Source organism: Podarcis cretensis (assembly GCF_951804945.1).
Source record: "Podarcis cretensis genome assembly, chromosome: 5".
Lineage (NCBI taxonomy): Eukaryota > Metazoa > Chordata > Lepidosauria > Squamata > Lacertidae > Podarcis > Podarcis cretensis.
The window spans coordinates 61,588,223-61,603,890 of record NC_137174.1 but is presented as its reverse complement, the minus strand read 5'-3'; the positions used below and the strand labels follow the sequence as shown (position 1 = coordinate 61,603,890).

At 43.3% G+C, this 15,668-nt stretch overlaps 1 protein-coding gene across 6 annotated transcripts in view; it reads left to right on the top strand.

The window, feature by feature from the left end:
* Positions 1-12,218, top strand: part of MYO7B (myosin VIIB) — a 61,143-nt gene extending 48,925 nt beyond the window's left edge. For all 6 annotated transcript variants that reach the window (XM_079976798.1, XM_079976803.1, XM_079976801.1 and 3 more), the window contains 11 exons: positions 143-296; positions 605-760; positions 1,617-1,722; positions 3,179-3,292; positions 3,932-4,019; positions 5,634-5,740; positions 7,004-7,189; positions 7,794-7,910; positions 8,394-8,477; positions 9,049-9,168; positions 11,098-12,218. In XM_079976798.1, coding sequence (XP_079832924.1) covers positions 143-296; positions 605-760; positions 1,617-1,722; positions 3,179-3,292; positions 3,932-4,019; positions 5,634-5,740; positions 7,004-7,189; positions 7,794-7,910; positions 8,394-8,477; positions 9,049-9,168; positions 11,098-11,187 — 1,322 coding nt within the window. In that variant the 3' untranslated portion in view covers positions 11,188-12,218. The remainder of the gene's footprint in view (positions 1-142; positions 297-604; positions 761-1,616; positions 1,723-3,178; positions 3,293-3,931; positions 4,020-5,633; positions 5,741-7,003; positions 7,190-7,793; positions 7,911-8,393; positions 8,478-9,048; positions 9,169-11,097) is intronic.
* Positions 12,219-15,668: the final 3,450 nt, after the last annotated feature.

Below are 15,668 nucleotides of genomic sequence, written 5' to 3'. Positions count from 1 at the left end.
AAGGTGACCTGTTAATTGCTTTTGCTAGGCAGCACAGCCTAATTGTCACCGGAGGGCTCAGTCACTAGGAGTTCTCTGAAAAAGGAGATGTGCTTGAAATTGCACGTCATCTCTGCAAACTTTTCCTTACCTCTTTGCTCACCTATCATGAGATACATGGGAGACTACCCCTCAAAGCAGGAGAGGTCCCCTGTGGAGCTCACTGACCAGATATTTGTAGTGGCAATTCAGGAGGAAGTTCTGCGCGATGAGATCTACTGCCAGATCATGAAGCAGCTGACAGAGAACACCAACAGGTACCAAGGGCCAGACCTTTCCAACCATCTCTTACAGGACAGTTCCTTTTTATATCAATGTACCGTATTTCTTGGTCATTGTCAGAAAAAGAACTTACTGAGCTTTTAGCACTTCAGAGGTATCTGGCTTCCAGAATCTCCAAATCCAGCAGTGGAAGGCCATTTCCACCCCTGTGGTAACAATGGAGGGGGTGGGTCACAAAGAAGTCAGCTTGGATAGTTTCCTAAGTCTCAAGAGCTGTTGGGTTAAGTAAATAAAATATATTAACGTTTCTAAGTAATTATTATTATTTCCCTCAAAACTACAGGTACAGCCTGAACAGTGGTTGGCAATTACTCTGGCTGTGCACAGGCCTTTTCCCTCCTAGTAAATCCCTGCTGAGTCACGCTCAGAAATTTATGGAGACTCGTCTGAAAGAGAACCTGGCTGTGGACTGCAGGCGTAGGATGCAAAGGGTGATGAGGTACAGAGGCTTTATCAATCCTTTGAGAAGGTTTTGTGTCCTCTGTCCCTAAGGTAACAGCAGAGTCCCACCTTGTACAAGGTGGCAGGAAATGTAAAACATATACAGTAAAGCATATGCAACATGTAAGCTAATGTACAAAAGAAATTGAAAGGGACTAACCTTCCTTCCATGCCAGGACAGATTGATAGCATGACAGATGTGAGCATAATGCAGGTGTGCTCAAGACATACACACATTTCTCTTTTCTGCAGAACTCACAGGCAGCTCCCTCTGAATAGCAGGTGATGCCGGAGGGCTCTTGCTTTAGTGGGGTTTGTTTTAGATTCAAAATAATTACATTTAAGGAATGAGAGCCCTGTGGTTTCTATGACGGTTTGGTTCCTCAGCTGAAGCCTCATCACAAATCCTATATTTGAAGCAACAGGTGCCTCAGAGCCCTGTGCCTGTCTTAGGGTGCAGTCCTTAGTAGGAGGAAGAACTTGGGGTAAGAGAGGAGCCATCTATGAGCACAAAAATTCATGTCAGGGTAGCTGTTACTCTTCCATAAGAAGCCTCTGTTTCCTGCTCTCTTAATAGCTGTTTAGTGGCTTAACTTGAGGAATGGCCCTGGCTCAGTAGCAGAGCTCTTGTTTTGCATGCAAAGGTCTCCAGATTCTCCAGCATCTCCAGGTAGAGCTGGGAAAAATTCTCTGCCTGAAACCTTGGAGAGCCGTTGCCAGTCAGTGTAGACAGGATTGAACAAGGTGGACCAATTTTCGGACTTGGCATAAGGCTGAGTTGCAATAGACGGATGGCAGCTGCCCATGAGCAAATGCCCACCTCTGAGATTTCTACCTGCATTGCTATTTTCCAGGAGTGGCTGTCGGAAGTGGGCCCCACACAGCGTGGAAGTGGAGGCGATCCAGAAGAATATCACAAAGATTTCCCACAAGGTTTACTTTCCAAATGATACAGAGCAGGTGAGGCCAACTCTGCGATCTACCCGTATCTGTTAAATATATTGGAAGGTTGTTCTTTGTATTGTACAGTTAAAGGTAAAGGTAAAGGGGCCCCTGACCATTAGGTAAAATCGTGACTGACTCTGGGGTTGCGGCGCTCATCTTGCTTTATTGGCCAAGGGAGCCGGTGTACAGCTTCTGGGTCATGTGGCCAGCATGACTAAGCCACTTCTGGCGAACCAGAGCAGCACACGGAAATGCCGTTTACCTTCCTGCCAGAGCGGTACCTAGTTATCTACTTGCACTTTGACGTGCTTTCGAACTGCTAGGTGGGCAGGAGCAGGGACCGAGCAACGGGAGCTCACCCTGTCACGGGGATTTGAACCACCAACCTTCTGATTGGCAAGTCCTAGGCTCTGTGGTTTAACCCACAGCGCCACCCGCGTCCCATATTGTACAGTTACATACAATCTAATAGACTTGATACTGCAGAAAAAGGGGACATGGAAGGGGGGGGAATGAATACAGTAAGCCCGCACCTTGCATGGGGGTTACATTTTGGGGAATCACACCTAAAGCCAAAATCGCATTATCATCAAAACCCATTTGGGTCAATGGTGGGAGGGTTGCCAAGGTTATTTTTCCTGGAACCCGGCCCCCTTTTCACCCTTGTCAGGTGCATAAAGCTGAATATGCACAAGCTAAATGAGTATAGGTTGTGGGCTTACTGTTCGTATTAGCAAATTCCTTAATAATGTTTCATAACTGGCATGGCCACTCATTCAGGCATCTGTCTGAACACATGGGCTGCTCACTGGTGGAGGAAGAGAAGTGCAGGGTGAGCGCATCGCCCCTGGCAGCGCGATCCTGGTGGGGTGTCATCACAGCTGCCCCCCTGCCTGCGCTGAGCATCATGCCCCCACAGGCGGCGTGCCACGCCCCCAGGATGCGCACCAGCCCTGCCCCCACCTGCTCTCTGCCCCCCCCCCCCCCGGTGCTGGAGCATGAAGCTCCGCCACTGGGGCTGCTTATATTAATATATATGTTTAGATCAGGATTGATGGGTTATTTTTAATGTGAGCTGTCTATGTTGCTTTTCTTTTTCTTATATTTGCAAGATTTAAAAATATGTATTTAAACAAAACGCTATGGACACAAAAGGAGACAATAAACGCTAATAACAATAATGTCAGGATTGTTGACAACAGTGGCTAACCAGATGCCCTTGAGAAGATCTCAGAAACTGGGTTGCAGTGACAGCCAGTTCCTCACGTTTGCCTTCAGCATCCAGTGGACATAGAGAGAGGTGCTGCCTCTCAGCATGGACTTGCATGTTTTCCTTCACTGGGTTCTAGTGCAGCTTGGAGCCAAGGAGGCAGATGCCCGCTCTTAGCGGTTTGTGTGCATCATGCAAGTTGTCCTCCGTTCCCTTTCCTTCCAGTCTACTCACTTTGGTCCCTCCACTGTTATGTTCCAGGCATTTGTGGTAGGGACAAACACAAAAGTACGGACTCTGTGTGAGACTATCGCCAGCCAGATGGAACTGAGTTCCTGGGAAGGATTCAGCCTCTTTGTCAAGACTGCAGACAAGGTAGTTGGCAGAGAGGGCAGCCATATAAAGCGAGTGTCTTTGATGGGCCCTTTTGGTCACATATCCACTGTGAGCTCTGTGTGCTAATAATGCATGCTTCAACTTGTTTTTCTGGGTTAAAGAATAATGCTTTTTTTGCTTAATTTCTTTCCTTCATACGGGAAGCCTGCAACTTATGCAGGGTTTACATTCCAGGAATCGCACCTAAAGCCAAAATTGTGTATACTCAAAAACACATTCAGTGGCCCCCAGAACCCTGCCCTTTCAGGAGTGGACTTTGGCAAACCTGCATTATGGCACACTTTGCAAGGCCAAAATTTGGCACCCCCAAATGGATCTTCTCAATTTTGCACACCCTTGGCTTGGCGCCTTGTGCATTGGAACCACCCTCATTGCCCTAAATCTGATGCTGCCCCTTTCCACCCCCTTTTTATTTATCACACAAAGCTGAATGCACACAAGTTAAATGTTTGTAAGTTGCGGGGTTACTGTACCTGTTTAATAAGACCCATGGTGTAACACATGCCAGCATCATTTGTGTTTAATTCCATAAGCTACTGCAGTTACTGCAACGGGAACTATGGGGATTGAACCGATTCTTTGTGCAAACTCCCCTCTCATTCATCTTTTCTTTCTTAGGTGATCAGCCAGAATGAAGCAGATTACTTCTTTGACTCTTTGAGACAGGTGACTGATTGGACGCGGAAGAACAGGCTGAGCAGAGAGGGTATGGAAATGGGTGGATGGCTTTTTGGGTGTTTGTTTACCAGGGACAGCTCTGGTATTAGGAAACAGGAAGAGTTCAGGAAGCAACCCATTTTATTGCCATAATTAATCACTTCTCTCTTTGTTATCATATTCTCTGGTGTGTGTTCTGTGTCTACACCTGGTGGCATGAATTAGCTGGCTCAGCTTGACAAAAAGGCTCATTTAAAAATAGTGGAATGAGTCCAGACACTAAATAACTGAATAATTTTCATTTGCCACATGGTGGATCTGACAACTGCTTGTCCCACTTTGAAATTTGTTCATTGCCAGATAAGATATCATAAGCCCCCACATCCTCAAAGGAGACAGCACAATTCAATTTCCTGAACAAACCTAAAACTCTTAGTGTGTTTGCCGACAACCTTGAGCATTGCTATTCAGTTTAAATCTTTCAGGTAAAGCAGGGCTTGCTCAATGTATTATTGTATCCCTCAGATGCTTATCCATCCTCTTTTTTAAAACGTTTGAGGATCACAATTCTACAACTTCCCTAAGCATATTGGGTGGAATTTGGCATTGTGCTCTTCCAATCATTCCATCTGTGCAAACATTGCAGCTTGCAGAATGGGATGATCTCCTTCCTCTATGTGCTGCTCTGGGGGTTCTCCTGATGGAACACACTCCTGAGCCAACTTCAGGGGGTGCAGGGGAGAATGAGGGGGAGCCCTGTTGCACATGTGGAAGTCCTTGCACAGAGCTTCCGCTGATGATGCTAATTAGGTGACTCCCACCCACTGTTCCGTTACTAAAAAGGGGGTAAAAATATTCCTTAAAAGGGCTGACCTGAATTTTCATGCAGTTAGTTTTTCGCAGAGAAAGGTGCAAGTTTTCTCTGAAAATGCAGCATTCTCCAAAGCGAGTGGATTCACCTTTTCCTTAAAAATTGAGGCCCCTGTTCCTATCTCTTGACAAAATACTTGTCAAGAAAGGAGAAGGATCCCATGGCTCGCAATGCAGCAAATTGCCTTCCTTCAAGTAGCAGGAGTTGCCTCTTTGAGGAAGGCCCCATCCACAGCAATATGCAGATCCCAATACCACCCCCAGCACTTGCCAAGGGAGGGGAAGACTGTGCTGCACACAGTGACCTCTTTTAAAGTGGCAGTTGTCACTGTGAAGGATGGAAACATTTTGCCCCCAGTTCAGAGACTGATAAAAGGAGGGGGGGGGATTTTTGTGGGAACAAACTGTTCTGGAAAAGTACACTCCATTTCAGCTAAATCTTGTTGCTCATCAGTATAATCCTACTGTACCTTCATTTATACTGACTGCTTCTTATCTGAAGCAGGAGAAGAAAATGCTCTCCTTTTTTAAAAGCCAATTATTTTCACAATTTCTCCTTAGTCTTTCACTTAAGGCTAAATTTTGAGTCCATGTTGTCTTCGTTTGTTGTATATGCCAACTTCTAAATTTGGATTCAGTTTCATTGTTGGGTGGGCTAGGGACCATATTTTTGGCACCTGGCTTTCTTGAGAGTAATGTGAAGCATAAAAAATACTTATGCATAATCAGGCTATATAAATGAATGTTACGAGATTTCTTCCCCATTTAAATGTAAATAACACTGTTTTCCTAGTGGCTCCCACCACTGTGAATTACCAGGTGTATTTCATGAGAAAGTTGTGGTTAAATGTGACTCCTGGGAAGGACTTGAAGGCTGACTGCATCTTTCATTATCATCAGGTAATTAACAGGGTTGATATTTATAGCATGCCACTGACAGTAACGATAACAATAATGATGAGAGGTCTACAAATCATGGCCAGTTTTGATAGTGAAGTCCTGTCCCACCACAACACACAAGTGGCAGAGGCCCTGCAGGCAGCATGCCTATGGGTGCCCCACCTGCCCCACCACCGCCATCAGCAGAATCATATCCATTTGGGGAGAGCTTGCAGAGCACTCAAAATTTCACACTATCTGGGGGGGAGGGAGATTTCACCCAAAATCAATCCAATCTTTCCCCAAATCAGCACTGATGGTGGTGATGGTTCTCTACCAGCGGCAGATGCAGCAGGGCAAAGCAGCAACTTCAGGGGCTGCAGGTAGAAGGAATCAAGCTCTATGGGTGGTATTCAACTAAGTTTTATTCAGAGTAGACCCATTGAAATGAAGACCTATTTTAGTAATGATCATTAATTTCCAGTTTCTAGTTGAATTCCACCCCAATGTATGTTTGATCTGGTTTCTCTGCTTGCTTAATTGATTAGCATAGATAAGATGCCTAAGGAAGAATTCTCCTAAAGATGCTTCCTTTGTCTCTCCACCTTTTGAAATTGAGCTTAACTGTCCCAAACAATAGTAAAACTTCAAAGGTTCTTTATCACTTCATTAACTTTCCAGAGCAGGGAGGGTTGCACAATCACCTTGGCAAGTGGTTTTGTTGAAGGCTAATCATCATACTAAAAGGTAAAGGAACTGATGGGTTACTTGGTTTGAAGGAGGTAGATCTTTTGGAATACACAGGTGAGATTAATCTTGGAGATATCTGGGATTCTCCTGTAATCATTTCCCTCTTGTTGCTGGATAGGAATGGCTGCAAGTCCAATGCCCAGAGCAGATAGAATGTACTAAGGACTGTCCTTGCTGAACCCACTGTGGTTTCTCTGAGTCATACAGATTTGTGAAGAATTGATATGAGATGAAGATTCACACGATTTGTGGACAGTGGTTATTTACAATTCCTGGAAAATGTCTCATCATCAAACCAGTAAATGTTATAAAGCACTGAGTGTGGTCTCTTGGGCCAGGGTTAAAAATTTAGATGTTTTAATGCTTTCCCTCACTCTAAGTTCCTTGCTTTAATTTTACAGGGACAAATACAGTGCCTACCCTGAAACCAAAAGCAAAGCACAATCACTCATTCTCTCTCACGCACACACGCGCGCACACACATTGCAGAGAGTAGGGTTAACAGATCAATGTGTCTTCAATTGTATCTTTCAGGAGCAACCAAAGTATCTACGCGGATATCACAAGTGCTCAAAAGAGGATGCCATCCAATTAGCTGGGCTGATTTTCAAGGTTAACTATAACAATGATCGAATGCAATTTGCAGCAATTCCCAAAATATTGAAGGAACTAGTGCCTGAGAACATGATCCGAACAGCATCTCCAGAGGAGTGGAAACGGGTAAGAAGAATCATTTGATTGTTGCTTCTTGAACAGTGGGCTGGGGCCCATGAGTGGGCTGCTCTCTGCCTCCATTTGCCACTGACCGTGTTCCTGCACTGCCATTTTGTTTCTGGTGGCCTCAGTAACTTTTTCAAGTAGGCCCTGAGGGTTGAAGGTTTGAGAACTCTAGAGTGTCATAAATTTATATTTGTCCTGGCTTTTGTTTGGGTTGGGACCACCCTGCGGCTATTGATCATGCCTCAATAGTACCCCCTCCCAGTTTATGAGCAAATAAAACCAATTTTGCTGTCCACAAAGCTTCCTACTGATGGCAGTCCTTTCAGAGACCCTCTGAAGTCACCACAGTTGCTAAAACTCTTTAAAAATGGCAGGCATCATGCTGTACTTACTTTATTTGGATTTTTAACTCACTCAAACCCAAAGGATGGGTGTTTTCTATCATTCTAATCCAAGGGTGGAGAGGTGCTTCAGTAAATAAATTTATGTAACAAGGAGCATTAGATAAGTTTTGCATTCTTCATACCTGGGAGCAATTACTTGAGACTCATTACTGTGAGAGAAAGATGCCCCTCCGTTTTGACTCGTGTGTATTTTTATGCAGAATATTACTTCTGCCGCCAGCAAACATGAACAGAAGACTGTGGACGAGGCCAAGATTGCCTTCTTGAAGTACATACATCGTTGGCCAACATTTGGCTCAGCCTTCTTCGAAGTGAAGGTGAGTTTCAAAGGTGCTGTTTTTATGTGTGCCTCCATTTGGAAAGCTGCTTTCTGCAGAGCAGAAGCTTCTTCTATTGTCCTGCTTCTTTTAAGCTCTTGAGTCTACTTAGGGCCCATTCCTGTGATGTGGCGTCCTCTGCATTGATGCCACCTCCGTTCTGAAGAAAAGCCACTTTGGGAGTGGGGTGAAGTTGTAGGAGGAGATGAAACTTAACCATTTCTCCCTTAGCTGGTTCCCAGTTCCAAATAGCTCCCATGTGTCTGAAGCCAAATATGGGAGGAGTAAGCCACTGAGTGTTTGTAAGAACATTCATTATTTGCAGCGTGCAGTATTCCCATGACACACACACTTGATTTTCTTATTGTTACATACATTTTGACTGATAATTCTTTAGATTCTTGTGCAAATAAGAGGACACTGACAGCTGGTGATTTAAAATAGTTCAACAGCTATCACTCATTTTTTCTTCTTCTTTACTAGCAAACCTCAGAGCCAAATATCCCTGACATTGTATTGATTGCTATCAACAAACAAGGTGTCTCTCTAATACATATGAAGTCTAAGGTAAGAGTCATATTTTGATACTTGACAGCATACCTACCCATTGGAAAAGGTACACACACACACTGAGCTATGCCATAAGTTTCATTCAAAAAACCGTTTAATGTAAAGGCATAGGGAGATGTGATGAGAGTTGTGGATTCCAGCAGGAAATGTACTTTTATTCAACAGAAGCAGAACTGTACATTGGCCAACAGAATTTAGTTTTCAGCCTCAGACATTTATCTAGTATTCCCTTAAGCATTAAGGGAAATAAAAACAATTTTATAAAGAAGGGATAAACATGAGACCTGCACACCCAGGAAGGAGAAACTTAGGTGGTATCTTCTTGGAAGGATCCTTCAGGCAACATTGCCAGACAGCAGATAAACAGAAGCTTGGCTTCTATTCTATGGTCAGAAGTGCTATTTAAGATCAATAGGGATTGGCGCAGAAGATAATCTGATGAGTCATCAGCACAGAACTGCTTCCTGGAAAACCAGATGTGCCACATGTCTCTTTTTGTAGAGAAATACCTGAGTTGTTCGTTCTAATATAACTTACATGTAGCATGTATTTTGATTTTAAATTGCAGGAGATCTTGACAGTTTACCCTTTCACTAAAATCTCCAACTGGAGCAGTGGCAGCACATATTTCCACATGACCATAGGGAACCTGGTACGAGGGAGCCGGATCCTTTGTGAGACTTCCCTGGTAAGAAAAGCTTATGATTTCAGATTTGCTCAAGACCATCCACTAAGGAAGGAAGGACCTGGTAATTACTGGTTAACCCTTTTTCTCCTTCCTCTAATGCTGCACTGAGTAAATGTCACCAAGAGCTATTTCAAATATTTACACATTGCTCCACTTTTCTCAAACCTGAGTAATAGTTCTGCCTTGGGTAGTTGGGGAAAAATTCTGAAACAGATGAAGTCTCTTCTTGCCTTAGATATTTGTGTCCTATTATTTTGAGACGACAGGGTGTGTGTGTGTGTGTTAAACAGCAGAAAGGTGTACCGTATTTTTCGCTCTATAGGATGTACTTTTCCCCCTCCAAAAATGAAGGGGAAATGTGTGTGCATCCTATGGAATGAACGCAGGGGGGAGGCAGGCAGGAAAAGCCCTGAAAGCTGCACACAAGCTCCAAGCGGCTCTTGCAGGCTTTTTCTCAGGAGGGAGAAGGGACTGATGCAGCCAGTCAGTCCCTTCTCCCTCCTCGTAGAAAAGCCCACAGGAGCCGCGCGCTCCTTAAAGGGTGCGCGGCTCCTGTGGGCTTATGCGGGAGGTGGGGGTATTGCCATAGCCATGCGCAGCCTCTCCCTGCTGGAGAGGTTGCGCGGGGCTAAAGAAGCCATAGCCCCGTTTAGCCTCTCCCGGCTGGAAAGGTTGCATGCGGCTATGGCAGAAGCCAATACAGAGAGCGGAATGCGTCCTGCTCGCTGTCTTGGCTTCTTTGCTCTTTTTTGGGGGGGGGACTGCAGCCCCACGAAGCTGTGGGAAGGGTGCTCGCCTTTCTGCTGCTCCCTGACCTGCTCTTTGGGGCTGGCGGTGGGCTTCCCCCCACCAGCCCCAAAGAGCAGGTCGAAAGGAACCCAAAGCCTCTGGAGCGCAGCGGGAACTCCCGCAGCACTCTGGAGGCTTCGGGTTGCCTTCACTGAAGCCTGGAGAGCGCGAGCGAGGTCGGTGCGCACTGACCCCTCTCGCTCTCCAGGCTTCCAAGGTAGCCGCCTGAAGGTGACTGAACACACCTTGAATGGCATCTTGTTTTAGAGGGGGAGGGGGAAATCTCCCCATCTCTGCGCAGCGCCTCCTGCCGCTTCACTGAAAGGGTGCTGGGTAGAGAGGGGGAGATTTTTTTTCCTTGTTCTCCCCCATAAAACAAGGTGCGTCCTACAGAGCGAAACATACAGTAATTGTAACGGGCTTGGATTGTGGAGGAAACAGAACTGGCTTGTATTATGTGCATATTGGTGGTTTTGGGAACTCAGACACATGTCATATTACTACAAAAGGTATATGGGGTAGAAGATTCACTTCTTGTGGAGTCAAAGCTCCCACAGCTGTGCCATAGTGTCAACCTTCTAAATCAAAAGGGAAAATACATACACAGAGAAATGTTTTGTGTTTTAAATTAAAATGCCTCAAACTACTTAGACAGATATATACATCTTGTTCAAAAAACTGTCTATCAGCAACCATTATTAACTTTTAATTTATTTTTAAAGTGGCTTTCTTTGTCTCATGATCAACCAGGACATTCTGATAGATAAATTTCCATCCTTAAGACTACTTGTGCAGTCACCAAATTAGTTGGGAAGGGCATCATTTACTTCACCCTTGAAATGCCCAATTAATGTTTTATAACCAGTTTAGAACCCATCTCCTGTGACTTATGATATTTTATGTTGCTTTTCCACAAACCACCGGATTCCAATTTTATCAGAGGAAAACATAAGTTTTTTGTACACTGCTTAGCAGTGTTAATATCTTAAGCCAACAGTATTTGCAGGAGTAGCAACACAATGCTGCTTATCTTAACTGGCTGGTCTACTATTGTGAAACATTCCATGACTGCTAAAGGATCTCATGTCTGTCTTGCTCTTTCCAGGGTAGGTCATTAAATGTCTTTTATTTTTCCTTCAGGGATACAAAATGGATGACCTGTTGACGTCATATGTGCACTTGTTATTGAACGCTGCAAACAAACAGAAGGATTCGCATCTCCCTGCCTAAGGATGTGCAGAGACCATCATTCACAGGCTGTGCCAAACTGAAAATATGTCAAATATTGGAAGGAATTCATTTTTAGCTTTACATTTGTCAGCGCATTCTCTAGTTTTACCTCTTCTTGACCCTAGGGGAGTGAACCAAAAGCTGCTGTTGTAGCAAAAACATATTTGTTTATAAACTAACTATAGCTTAAAACATTTTATGACTCATTGATTTCAACAAGGCTAGCTGTCATTCCCCCTGCTTTTCTGGAAGTATATCCTGTACTAGATTATGCCATCCTTGCCTATTGAGCAGGGACAGGGATGCAGGGCAGTCCTGGCATGTGCCAGGCATCAGCACAAACCTGCAGCAAACATGGCAAAAGGTGGCTGTTACCTTTTAAGTTGTGGAGAAGTACTACAAATGAATGGAAGCAGCATCTTCATGATGTGAAGAATCGGTCTACTCCGTGACTGTTGCCTTAGCTTAAGAAACATGCTTCTGCTGTCTGCTAGGATGCATGTGTAGGATTGTGTTCTGTCAGTTTCAGCAGTGAAGCTGCCTTTAGTGTCTTCACATTTTCAGCAGATGAGGAAAGACTACTGTTGGCTTCCCCCTGTCATTTGCCAAAGTAGTCACAATAGTTAGTCTTTGTTCAACTTAGGAGAAGGTGCACAGTTTTGCAATGAAGGTTTTTTCCTGCTTGGGTATTGGGGGATTAGAGCTTCAGTAACTTTGTGCAGCTAAATGAGTGCCACACCTTTCAGAGTACTTGACCTTTGAAAAAGAACATCCATACATTCCATGCACAGCATCCATTGCTGGCAGGGAATGCTTTCCTGGGGTCAAGATTGTACTGTATTTTTGAATTCTTCATGTAAATTCAATTTGAAGTTTTTGATTTAAAATATTTTGGGTGTCTGCTTTCTGTTAATGGTAACAGCCAAATTGTTTCCACTTTCTAAAGAGAATTGCAAAGTAATAGGAGTGATATTGTCAACTTTCTTATAGAAATGTATATCTAAGAATAAATCAAACTCTTCAACAGCTTACTTCAGTCCTCTGTTGTCAAAATGCTTAAGGCTACAGCTTGGGTCAAAGAATCCTTCCTGCACAACAGCTGTCATTCCAGTGAAATACATTAAGCAGTAAAATCATCATTCTACTTTAGTTAAAGGAAATGACCAGCTTCTGTATTCTTGAGAGCTACTCTTTCTCCACACAGTGGCCTGGGGCTGGAACTATATTTTGTCACAGAAACTGATTATTCACAAGTAATTGGACACCACAATAAAGCTGGAATCCTCTAACAATAAGGGTCTCACAGCTATGGGGCATTACATTAGAAGTAAATATGTACATTTGCACATTGCAGAAGAAAGATGCAACATTACACTCTGGAATATATAATATAACGTAAAGCATTTCTTTCATTTCCTTACTAGTGAAAGCTGGCAGGCATTTAACCATATTGTGCTGAATATTTGGTAAATCCATCAGGAACAAACAAATGGTCCAGTAACTACAGTAGAACACCTGTTGGCCAGAGCAGGTTACAATGCTATACCTTTACTATTACATTACTTAGACGTCTTAATGACATTTCAATAACATTTGCACATTTTTGCAAAAGAACTTACTGCAGCAAGTTCTTGCACCAAATAAAAGCAATCCAAGATGTGCAGGTTTAAAATAATTTTTACTGTGAAGAGTTAAAAGATCTATAGCAGTGAGTTGTCATTTCAAGAGTATATGGTAAAATGGAGGAATACAGTATTTTAATCATCAGGATGTACCCTTTTGCTAGTGAAATTACAAGATCCTGGAGCAAAATACTGGCAGGAAACTACGTAGATCTTATAAAAGTGTGATGCCATGCATTATTGTATGAATGAGATCTTATACAAAATGAATCATTTTTAGTAGCAAGTGATATAAAATATGTTAATACAAAAACTATATCATTATAACAATATATTATAAGCAGTTAAATCTACATTCAGTGCAATTACTGGAAGCATAATATACGTAATATGAATTAAATTGCTATTTACCTATAATTTTGGCACTTTCAGATTGCCTTGATGGAGCAAAAGTCGCTTGTCATAGACTGGTCAATAAAGCTGTAACAAACTGTAATACTTGTTTATAGTTAAGATGTAAAATGTGCTTTCAACAGTTGCAAAAAAGCAACTTCACCCTTACTTTCCATCCCCCCCCCCATTACTTATTTTAATAAGAAATATACACATTTGATAACACCAATACACAACAGCATCTCTGCGTAAATGCTTGGCCTTTACATGACATTTTTCATGCTTGCTCACAGCCCTGGTTCCCCTGATGAGCTGCTTCTGTGCCATTTTTAAACAAGGCAGCTTCTTCCTTCATTCACCAAGTGAGTGGCAATGAGAAACCACATTGTGAACAATATGTCTTCATGGAATCAGTCTGATTAGACTCTGTGGTGACAACAGTGAGAGCAAATGAGACTGTAGTGCCCTCCCTCTGAAGATTCAATCGAGCTAGAGTCACACAAGAACTCATATTGGACTTACACATTCCAGTACACACCCAAATACACATTCCAGCAGACAACACTCACTGCTGGATGCACATTGCATTGCACATCCAGCCAATACTTTCTTTTTCATAGTACTTCATTGTAGAAGTTCAATCTTGCTCGCCACCTCAACACATACACCATTTTAACCCAAAGATGGGGTCCTTTTTCAAGGGGCACAAAATATTTACAAACTCAGGCTTCTGGTTTGGTTCAGCTCTGCTAATCACTCTTACTAGGCTGCCCTGAAACAGCCATTTACTTACCCCAATAAAAGTGAATTATTTCCCGGCTAATCAATTTTGTTTCTTTTTCAACGGACAGATTATGTATTTGGAAGATGAACATTGTGACAAACAATTGATACTTCATATTAGATAACTCTGGAGATTTGTACCACAGTGATTACTTTCCTGAAGGTCTCCTAAGATTAATTTGAGCTACGGCATTTCAAATATCTCTCCCTAATCCATCTTTAACAGGACATTTCCATTCATCACAAATTTCATGTTTTAATGTATTTGCCTTACATTTCATTTTGAAAGGATAGCACTGATTTCTTACACTGTTAAAGCTGGCCTGAAAACCTATCTGATATGGCACCCAGTCTTGGCATATTTGTATTAGGAAGAATAGTATAATAAAATCTGTTTTTCTATGGAGCACTACATTAAAATGGTTAAAGCAGATCCATATCACTTGCTGGATCAGGAATCCGTATCATCAATCTACATTGCTTTACTTACTTTCAAAGATGCATCTCCACTAGTCACATATATGCCATTTTAAGGCATAACCAGCATTGTTCTAAGGCATAAGAATTGTGTTCTCTAGGTACAGGAGTGCCAGCTTGGCCCTTCAACCATGGATACTTGGGGCTGTGGGTGCCATGCAGCATGCATGGCCCTGGCCCCAAAATTTGTGGGTGTCCAGCCCCTTCATGGGGAATTTTGTGGGTGCTCCGGCAGCCAGAGCCCCAGGGAATTGGCACCTATGTCTAGGTATGTTGCAGAGGAAGATTCTGCACGAATTGTATTTTGTCTTCTTGACAGTAGAACCTGTGCTTTGTTCCTACAGCAGTGCAGTCTGCCATAGCCATCACTGCCTTAGTAATAATGGGAACCACAATGTTCTCAACACAACTTCTCCACTCACAAGGGATATCGCTTTCATTTCACTGTTGTGGGCAAACCACATAGACTCAAAGTTCTGTGTTTAACTCCATTTAAATATGACAGCACGTATACATGTGTCCCATTTTAAATGGAACACATAGAGGGCTCTGTATGAGACTGACAACCAATTCAGTGAGAGTCCAAATTCAGAAGTACTTATCCTAGAGACCTAAAAAAATTATGTCCTACATTGTGAAACATGTTCCTCTATATTTGTGCTTGGAGGATAGTCTCAAATCAAGAGGTGGGCAATCCTCTTGTGCTATTAGTTGTGACAATACAAACTAAGTGCTAGTAAGTAAGTAGCAGATAAATAATGGTATTTAGGGACTAGTTTGGGAGAAGAGGATAGAAAAACTAGTCCTTTCCCATCAGTAGAAGCAATACATGACACTTATTTCCTGCTATAACAATGTAAGTTAAGAAAGATTTATGCTTTTCTATATTAAACAGTCTTGTTCTGTGCTAGTGTTTATCTTCCTATTAAAGGTAAAGGTACCCCTGCCCGTACGGGCCAGTCTTGACAGACTCTAGGGTTGTGCGCTCATCTCACTCTATAGGCCGGGAGCCAGCGCTGTCCGCAGACACTTCCGGGTCACGTGGCCAGCGTGACAAGCTGCATCTGGCGAGCCAGCGCAGCACTGGTAAGCGGTCCCTATTTATCTACTTGCACCCGGGGGTGCTTTCAAACTGCTAGGTTGGCAGGCGCTGGGACCGAGCAACGGGAGCGCACCCCGCCGCGGGGATTCGAACCGCCAACCATG